The sequence below is a fragment of the Alnus glutinosa genome, chromosome 11 (assembly GCF_958979055.1).
Source record: "Alnus glutinosa chromosome 11, dhAlnGlut1.1, whole genome shotgun sequence".
Lineage (NCBI taxonomy): Eukaryota > Viridiplantae > Streptophyta > Magnoliopsida > Fagales > Betulaceae > Alnus > Alnus glutinosa.
Window position 1 is genome coordinate 20,030,845 of NC_084896.1, and position 10,432 is coordinate 20,041,276.

General features: G+C 48.8%; 1 protein-coding gene across 1 annotated transcript; it reads right to left on the bottom strand.

The window, feature by feature from the left end:
• Window positions 1-9,099: 9,099 nt before the first annotated feature.
• On the bottom strand, window positions 9,100-10,380 carry LOC133881194 (uncharacterized). The gene has a single exon (XM_062320139.1). The coding sequence runs from the start codon at window positions 10,378-10,380 to the stop codon at window positions 9,100-9,102; it is 1,281 nt and encodes a 426-aa protein (XP_062176123.1).
• Window positions 10,381-10,432: the final 52 nt, after the last annotated feature.

Genomic DNA, 10,432 nt, shown 5'->3' on the forward strand with positions numbered 1-10,432 from the left:
TGCCAATTCAGTGTATTCACTCGAAAGAATCAAAGAAACGAACCCTAGCCCGCTAGCCGCACGGTCGCACCGGCTCGCCGCCCGCACGCCCGTCGCCGGCACTCCGCAGTCCGCACGCCACACTTCTCGAGTTCTTGTCTTCTCTTCCAGACTTTCAGTGTTTCACCCTTCGGTCCCTTGACGCCCTTCCAGTCCAGTCTATCTCAGTGACTCAGTGTCTCTTTCACACTTCGTCTTCACGCAGTCTCTCTCTCTCTCTCTCTCTCTCCTCCGGCCGGTGGTCGCCGACCCGTGAACCCGAATTCCCTCTAAGACTCTTGTAAGTTTTATATATTATTTTGCTTTTGTTTTGGGATGTGTTTCTTTCCAGATTTGGGCCTGACATTGTGTTTATTGAGTTGGGATTTGATGGAACAATGTATATCGGCTGATTGGTTTGATTTGAAAAAGTGGGATTTGCTTATTTTGTTGGATTTCTTTGGTTTTCTCCTCTGGGTTTTGTCCGTTTTGTTCATTTCATTTATGGGTTTCGCCTCAAACTGTCGAACAGCATTCAAAAAATCATTTCAAAAAAGTCGGGTCGGGTCGGGTTAACGAGTTACCCAATTACTCATCGTGTTTAACGGGTCGTGTTCGGGTCACCCGATTATTAATCGGGTCGTGTTCGGGTCATGAGTTCTAACCCGATTAATAATCCGGTCGGGTTCGTGTCAGACCCGTTTAAACAATCGGGTTGGTCGGGTTGACACGAACCCGACCCGTGAACCCGAATTGTCAAGCCTGATGTTGACGCCAATCCTTGAGCAACTTTGTACCTTGTTGCCCATATCAATAAGCTTTTTTTTTGTAAAAAGATGTGAATCTATGCTTCCATTGGGCATGAACTCATGGATGAGTAAGAGCTAGTTCTCCTCTTTCATGGCACCAGCCAATGAGTTGCACCAAATTCCTATGTTTCAATGGACTAATAATTTTTACTTCTGATGCATATTCCTTTATCCCTTATTTAGACCCTTTTAACGCCCTCTTAACAGCAACGAAGGAGTTTGAGTCCCTTAAAAATCCTCTATAAACCCCACCAAATCCTCCCTGGCCTAGCTTCTCTTCATCATTGAAATTATTGGTGGCATGAACCAATTTTTTAGACTCAATAGTGATTTTTACTATCACATTATGGAGTATAAAGCACTTGTAATGGGCGTAGTGGCCGGTGAGAAGAAATCGGTGAAGAGATAAAAGAGGATTAGGGGCTTTGGAAATGGGAAATGTTTGATTTTGTAGCTGTAACAAGCCATGATTGGAACTTGGAAGGAAGGTTGGATTTGATGACAAGAAATTGCCGATTGTAATCGGTGACCATTAAAAGGTTGGGTTTGAATAGGGAGACTGATAGGCTGAAACGGGAGGGAGTGCGTGATAAACTTCTCCAGGACTCAGTCATGATTTGAACTTCGGAAGGGAGGTTGGGTCAGAATCATTGCAGATTGTATAAAATAAAGTGGAACTACTCTAAAAGCCAACCATTATACGTCTTCAAACTAACACAGTAAACAAATGCTGTTTTAAAGCCCTAAAATGGTGACAGAGTACTAGCTTGTTTAAATAAAATGCACTTAATTGCCAATATTAATTATAAAAATTAAAAACATACATAATTAATAAATAAGATCTTTACGTTATGTTCAACAACCCCAAAGACTTTTTAAGATGTCGGCCATATATGAGACGAGAAATAACAAATGAAAAATGCTAGATGCACTATGTCTTTAAACTCTCATCTTCGTACACCCTGACGTGGCATTTGTCACGTTAGATTTTCACTACTCCTGAGTCTGCATTTTTCACGGAGTCTGCGAGTACTATTGCAGGCCAGAAATCTCAGAAATGTTGCAAAATTATTTTGAACTGCATCAAGCACAGTTCACTAATGCATTTCTCAAAAAAAAAAAAAAAAACGTTGTTGTTTGTCTCTAATTAGAGGCAGTTGGTTCAAAAAATAAATAAATTACTGTTTAATTGATTAGGTGATATGTGCAGGTCAGAACAGGGACACCTGATAGACTGAAACGGTCGAGTCAAAAAAATGAAGAGTTTTCCGATGCCGTCCATCTGGACTAATCAAAATTATCAAATAGATTAATGTAATATTGAAATTGATAAGAATGGAAAAATTTATTCTAGAGAATCTTCTGCCCATGTTATGAGCCGAAGACATTTTATTTTACCACGTTGTTGAGATCGAAATTATATTTTCTATTTTTTTTTCATTCTTCTTCCTTTTTTCAATTTTTAAAATCGGTCGTTGTTGTGACAACTTTTGGGTGCTTGAGTAAACTCTTTGGAAGGGGTAGTCTTAGCCTTTAATCTCTGCAAAAGAAAGGAATTTAGACAAAGAAACTTGCTGAAATGAGCAGGCGGCCGGGAAGATAGCTTCAATGCATAAGTAATTAAATGCGTTTGAGAAGAAAGACTTTAAGGAATTATAAAAAAAATCAAGTGTCGGAAGAAGACAAAATTAAAGATCCATTATCATTCTCCTCCTCTTTGTGTATACATAGTCCTTGAAAGTCTAGAAGATCGTGCTGGTCATGATGTCCAGCTATCTTCCATACCTGATGTTGATGCTGATTCCGGCCGGTGACGTAAGTCCTGCTATGGGTGAGAGTGTCCGATTGGCCTGCAAATACAAAGAACACACAGTGGGTTTCCCCAGTGGTCCTCCTCCGACGCCCAAGTTAGATGAGGAATTTTTAGAGAGAAAGAGATTGAACTTAGAACTTGCATCCAAAAACTTAATACCTGGATTTTTTCTATTTATAGGTGGTTATCCTTGAGGTTAGGTGGGAATATCCCGGCTTTTAGGGAACAGTGACTCCCTGTGTACAAGCAGGTCCCAAGTACACTCTTGACAGTGATGGGCAGGTGGGCTCTTTAATGACAGAGCATGGTGATTCAGGAAATCCCGGATCTTCGGGGGTTCAGCCACCTAAACGATCTCCTTTATCTGTACTGTCATCATTACCACTTGTCGGTCATTGGAGTACCCGACAACTACCGGTCATCACTAATCCCGAAAGGGGGTTTCGTCGGTAGTGATGCACCCGAGACCTCCCGCTCGGGAAGGTCATTTTATCAACAGTTACCCCCCCAAGTCTTTCGTCTCGTGCCCTGAGACGAGAGAGTTTCAAGCCTCCCCCTCTTTGTTTATATGGCAACCCCGACTACCGACACCGAGAGTCTGGGCGCCTCGGCTTCGGGGGATCGTGCTTACCGATGAGGAAGGCGCGTCATAGTTACTTTTGAATTTTGAATTTTGAATTTTTGGGCGTTTGCCGCCCCGCCGCCAGCATTTAAAGCTCCTGACGCGTCGACTGCCGTGTCCGGAATGGTAATTATTGCTGTCGCCTCGAAATCCAAACTGAATCTAATAACCGAGTCGATTGGATTTCCGGTTGCTGGAACTGTTTTCCCACTATGGTCCGCTTGGGCTTCCAGGTTGCGGGTACCGGCAATCCCCGGTCACAGTGAGCCCTATAAAAGCCTCTCACTTTCTTCTATTTTCCATTTCACTTGTTGTCTCCGTTCTTTCTGCCTTTTTTCTCTTTGCTTCCCTTGTTCTCTCATCGGTACACCAGACACCTCTCCAGTATGCCTCGTAAGAGCAAAACCAGCGCCTCCTCGGTGACTGTCCGGGCGGTCGCCGGGAACGTGGCCGGGCAACACGATGAGGTCGCTCCCGGGGCCCCCCCGGTGGTGCTCATCCCTCTTGAGAACCGTCATATCTCCATCTTCTCCGTACAGAGCGAGTGGATTTTACGCAGGAACTACGACATTGGCAACTCGGTTCGCCTGCATTTCCAGAACCAATCGGAGTTGCGTATCTCGGGTGGCGACGTTACCCTTTATGAGAGGATGTTCATGGCGGGTTTGAGACTCCCGTTTCCCGAGATTGCCCGAGAATTTCTGCTTTACCTAAAAGTTGCCCCGAGTCAGATTTTTCCGAACTCGTGGAGGTATCTTTTCGCCTCATTCATACTCTGGAGGACCGTGATCGGGTCTCGGATGTCGATTCTGCAGTTTATGAATGTGTACCGGCCGGGCATGGATACCGAGGGGATTGTCAAGCTGCGGACCCGACAAGGTCCTTCATTTATTTTCCTGAAACCCATCTATTCAAATAACAAAGACTGGGAGAAGCAGGTTTTTCGGGTGTCCGGTGAGTGGGAATGCTCCCCGTCAACGCAAATTGCTGACTCTCAAAGGATTAGCCGGGAATGGAGGGCCCTGGACGGTAATCTGGCAAACCCTCCCGAGATCTCTAATGCTGAACAGGAGGAGGTTGCCCGGATGATCGACTTTTGTAACCGGCACCACAAGGTTGAAAATGATTTCGACGTGATTGTCACCGCTAAGTCGTTGAACGATCACCTGGGCTACAAGATCCCCGCGAATAAGGTCCCTCTAGATCGAGCCGGGAGGCCTAAGTCCACGAAGAGCAAGGTTCCAACGGTATCCATCCCGCCTGTTACTCAAGGAGGGAGTTCGCGGACTCGGGCCGAGGGCTCCCGAGCGGCAGCATATATCGCTTCCCCTCGTCGGAAGGAGAGGACGCAGGAAGGTTCCCAGGCCCGGGGGCCCGATATCTTGATTATCGCCGACACCGAGGCTCCCTTATTCCGAGAGGCCGGGGGAGTGGTGATAGAGATGGGCATACCGGATTCCCCTTCAGCGACAGGGGCCGATTCGTCCGAGGAAGCAAATGAGAGCGGCCGAGAGGAGACACCGGATGTTGAGGTCCAAAGGAAGGTCGACCCGCTTGAGGTCCCCGACAGGAGTCCCAGCCCCGAGGCCCGTCCAGCCAGCACCTCCTCGGTGCCTGCCCGCACTCGCAAGGGTGTCGGGACAAAGCGCAGGGGTGACAATCTTCAAGAAGGCGGGGCCCCTAAGAGGCCTAACGTGGAAGAGGGGGACGACTTCTTACTCAATGAAATCTCCCTCGCAGCTCAAGACTTCGGACTCCCGGAGTTCACCTGGCGGGGTGAGCCCCTTTCTCCCCTAAACCCGATCGGTGAGACCCGAGCGGGGAGTGGGGCCTCCCGGGAATCTCCACCCACACCCGATGCCCCTACGTGCGGGGAGGGGGTTGCCGAGGCGCACGAGGTCTTTTCCACTGGCGTCCGAGAGGAAAACATTACCTCGGATGCCGAGATTGATCCCCAAGGCGAAGGGTCTGAGCGATGACCCGAGTGCAAATGCTGCTGCGGATGGGAATTCGGAAGAAACCCCTGTCCCGAGTACTTCGGAGGCAGGGTTTGACTTCTTGGGCATCCGTCTGCTCGGCGATCCTCTGGAAGCGCTGGCCTCCGTTCTTCCCGACGGTCTTTTCCAAGATGTCGGTAGGACCACGCCTTTCAAGTTTGCTCAGGACATCGTTGAGTCCCAGATAGCGGTACCCTCTTCTTGTGTCTTCTCTTCTTTTTCCTCTTTCTTGACCGTTTCTAACCTTATTCTTCAATCCAGGATTCTCTTCGATCCGTTGCAGCATGGTCTAACTTCTTGGAACACATGCGAGCCAATCCCGACATAGAAACCATTCTCCGTTCCCAGATCAGTCGACTCGAGCACACCGTAGTATCTCAAGACGAAACCATTGCCGGCTTGACCCAAGAACTGGCCGACTTGAAGGAAAGATACGCGGTTCTTCAGGCCAGGGCGAGAGTTCCGGAGGAGAGCACGACCTGTGTTCCCGACTCTACCCCGTGGCCGGGGGGGCGAGCGAGGTAGATCCCAGTGTCGGTTTGGAGCACCTTTCCAGGGAGCCGGCCAGCGCCCATTCCGAAGTGGAGCGCCTTTCCGGGGAGCTGAATTCTATGAGGGACGAGAAGTTGATTCTTGTCGCGGACCTTAACTCGGCGGTCCTTGCTAAGGAAGCCTTGGTCGTTGAGAAGGATGCAGCCTTGGCTGAGAGGGAGGCGGCTCTGGCCGCTAAAAGCGCCGCTCTTGCCGAGAAAGACGCAGCCCTAGCTCAAAGGGATGCGGAGAGGGACGCAGCCTTAGCCGACAAGGACCAAGCCCTGAGCGATAATGGCCGTATATCAACTGAGAAAGCAAAAGTGTAAGAGGCCCTGGGGAAAGCCGTTTCTGAGAGAGAGATTGCCGAGGCCGACAGGGATCAAGCCGTTGCCGAGAGAGAATCCGCTCTCGAGAAACTAGAGGGGACGGAAAGTCGGTACCAACGAATCCGGAGGAAGTACTGTCATTACAAGGCCAGAGTTAGGAGACTCACCGAGCAGTTGTCTTTCGTCCCTTGGCTTCGGACTAAAGCCTGGGCATTCGGCTTTCACATCGGGTTTGAGAACTTTCGAGCTCTGGTCCTCCGCTCGGATCGGCTGCAAGTGCCTTACGAGAGCGTGAGTTCCGACTTCTTGTCGCTTCCGAGTTCCTGTTATTCCAAGCTAATGGATCTTGGCATCGAGTACTTTCCCGACGTTGCCGACTGGAGCAAAGACGCTCCAAATCCAGAGGATGCCCCGGCTGGAGAACCCAGCCGGGATGATAACTCGGGGAATGACCATCCCGACGGCGTGTAGGCGTGTGTGTTTTGTTTTGTATTATCTTCTTTTGAGTACATTAAATTCATGAATTTTGAGATTGCTGAGAACAAAGAAGTTTCTTTCCTTTTATCTCTCTTTTGAGAACAAGGAAGTGTCTTAGTACAGACTTCGTTGCATACCAGGGGTTGTTTGTATTCCATCCCCCCTAAATAGCTAAGGTAATAGTTGTTGCATTACTTTAGGTATTTTCCATTAAACTATGCCGAGTTGCCCCCCTATCCGAGTGAGGGTAACCGAAAAGATTTTAACTTACCCCCCTATCCTAGGGAGGATAAGAAAAAATTTAATTTATGCCAAGTTACCCCCCTATCCGAGTGAGGGTAACCGAAAAGGTTTTAACTTACCCCCCTATCCGAGTGAGGGTAACCGAAAAGGTTTTAACTTACCCCCCTATCCGAGGGAGGATAAGAAAAAATTTTATGCCAAGTTACCCCCCTATCCGAGTGAGGGTAACCGAAAAGGTTTTAACTTACCCCCCTATCCGAGGGAGGATAAGAAAAAATTTTATGCCAAGTTACCCCCCTATTCGAGGGAGGGTAACCGAAAAGGTTTTAACTTACCCCCCTATCCGAGGGAGGATAAGAAAAATTTTATGCCAAGTTACCCCCTATCCGAGTGAGGGTAACCGAAAAGGTTTTAACTTACCCCCCTATCCGAGGGAGGATAAGAAAAAATTTTATGCCAAGTTACCCCCCTATCCGAGTGAGGGTAACCGAAAAGATTTTAACTTACCCCCCTATCCGAGGGAGGATAAGAAAAAATTTTATGCCAAGTTACCCCCCTATCCGAGTGAGGGTAACCGAAAAGATTTTAACTTACCCCCTTATCCGAGGGAGGATAAGAAAAAATTTTATGCCAAGTTACCCCCTATCCGAGTGAGGGTAACCGAAAAGGTTTTAACTTACCCCCCTATCCGAGGGAGGATAAGAAAAAATTTTATGCCAAGTTACCCCCCTATCTGAGTGAGGGTAACCGAAAAGGTTTTAACTTACCCCCCTATCCGAGGGAGGATAAGAAAAAATTTTAATTTATGCCAAGTTACCCCCCTATCCGAGTGAGGGTAACCGAAAAGGTTTTAACTTACCCCCCTATCCGAGGGAGGATAAGAAAAAATTTTATGCCAAGTTACCCCCCTATCCGAGTGAGGGTAACCGAAAAGGTTTTAACTTACCCCCCTATCCGAGGGAGGATAAGAAAAAATTTTATGCCAAGTTACCCCCCTATCCGAGTGAGGGTAATCGAAAAGGTTTTAACTTACCCCCCTATCTGAGGGAGGATAAGAAAATTTTTTATGCCAAGTTACCCCCTATCCGAGTGAGGGTAACCGAAAAGATTTTAACTTACCCCCCTATCCGAGGGAGGATAAGAAAAAATTTTATGCCAAGTTACCCCCCTATCCGAGTGAGGGTAACCGAAAAGGTTTTAACTTACCCCCTATCCGAGGGAGGATAAGAAAAAATTTTATGCCAAGTTACCCCCTATCCGAGTGAGGGTAACCGAAAAGGTTTCAACTTACCCCCTATCTGAGGGAGGATAAGAAAAATTTTTTACACTCATTCGTATGTAATTTTCTGCATCTCCAGACATTCTATTTAAACATTTGTGCTTACAAAAAGGAAAACAAAAGGGAGTTCAACTGGAATTACATGTAGTATTTCTTCAAGTGTTCTGCATTCCACGCCCTTGGGACAGGCTTACCCTCCTTGGTCTCCAAGTGATAGGCTCCTCTGCTGTGACATTTGACTACTCGGTACGGTCCCTCCCACTTGGCGTTGAACTTTCCTTCGACCGGGTCCCTTGTCATTATGTTAAGCTTCCTCAGTACCCAATCCCCGACTTTGAACTTCCTGGGATCAACCTTCTTGTTGTAGTATCTGGCCACCCGAGCTCTATAAGCTTCGTGCACCGCCTGCGCGTTGTCCCTCCGCTCCTGCAACAAGTCCAGAAATGCGCTAATCCCCTCCTCGTTCTGGGTCGGATCGTAGTGTTGGACTCTGTGGCTCGGGGACCCAATCTCCACTAGTATCACTGCTTCGGTTCCGTATGCTAGTGAGAATGGGGTTTCTCCGGTCTGGGTTCTAGCCGTGGTGCGATATGACCATAGAACTTCAGGGACATACTCCACCCATAGTCCCTTCCGTCTATCCAACTTCTTCTTCAATGTGGCTAACAGGGTCTTGTTGGTAGCCTCCACCTGGCCATTCGACTTTGGGTACATAGGTGTTGAGTAATGGTTCCGGATACCGAGTTCGGTACACCAGCTACGGAACGGTTTCCCGTCGAACTGTGCTCCATTATCCGACACGATAGAGTAAGGAATTTCGAACCGGCAGATGACTGACCTCCAGAGGAAGTTTATAACATTGTTGGCGGTGACGGTTGCTAGGGCCTCAGCTTCCGCCCACTTTGTGAAGTAGTCGACAACCACCACCAGAAACCTCTTTCTCCCCTTCCCGCATGGCATCGGACCGACCAAGTCCACTCCCTACTTAGAGAACGGCCAAGGTGACAAGACCGACGTGAGCTTCTCGGGCGGGTTCTTCATCACCCGGGCAAACCGCTGGCATTTATCACAACTCCGGACGAACTCCATAGAGTCCCGCGTCATCGTGGGCCAGTAATACCCGGCTCTCACCGCCTTGATGGCCAACATTCTTGCCCCCGAGTGGTTCCCGCAGATTCTTTCATGAATTTCCCTAAGCACATAGTTGGCCTCCGGAGCCGAGAGGCACTTTAGTAGGGGGTGTGAGTATCCCCTCCTATACAGCATGTCATCCACCATTGTGTAGCGCGCAGCCCGCAGTTTCACTTTATGAGCCTGTTCTCTATGACTGGGTAGTTCCCCACTCCTCAAGTATCTAATTACATCCGAGGCCCATTCGGGTTCCGGTTCCCTCTCTCGGGCCGCCAGCACCATATGTAAACTCTCGTCAATCGATGGGTTGGGTTGAACCAGTACTTGCTGCTTCATTCTTGCGATTTCTTGGTCGGTCGCGGAACCAGCCCTAGCCAGCGCGTCCGCTTGAACATTTCTTTCGCGAGGGATCTTCGTGACCGTCATAGTTCTGAAACTAGATTGCAGGTCATGTACTTTTTCCAAGTATTTAGCCAGCCGGTCTCCTTGTGTGGCAAATTCTCCCGAGATCTGACCAACGACCACTTGTGAATCGCTCCGGATTTCGACATCGAGGGCCCCTACTTCCCGAGCGATTGCTAGGCCCGCCAGCACCGCTTCGTACTCCACCTCTTTATTGGTCGTGGCGAAGTCCAATTTGATGGCATATTGGAACTTCTGCTTCTGCGGGCTCTCCAATATCACTCCCACACCGCTGCGTTGGCACTGAAAGGAGCCATCCACATGAACTATCCATGGCGGATGCTGCACTGGGTCCTCGGGCTCTGGAGTATTGCAAAATTCAAGGAAGAAGTCGGCGAGTGCTTGGCCCTTGATCGCCGCTCGGGGATGGAACTCAATGTCGAATTGCCCGAGTTCCACTGCCCAGTTGACCAGCCTACCCGACAGGTCCGGTTTTTGGAGGACCTTCTTCAAGGGGTACTCAGTTAGTACTCGGATGGCGTGCGCCTGGAAGTAAGGCCTCAGTTTCCGGGCGGACACGATCAGGGCAAATGCCAACTTTTCTATCCTTGGGTATCTCTCCTCCGCTCCGCGGAGTGCTCTGCTCGTGAAGTACACCGGCTTCTGCACACCCTTCTCTTCCCGGACGAGAGCTGAGGAGACCGCCGAGGGTGATACATCCAAGTACATATAGAGGACCTCTCATTCCACCGGTCGACTCAAGAGAGGGGGGTTCATCTGA

Coding starts and splice junctions, on each gene's coding strand:
- LOC133881194 (XM_062320139.1), bottom strand. CDS start 10,380: ATGTACTTGGATGTATCACCCTCGGCGGTCTCCTCAGCTCTCGTCCGG.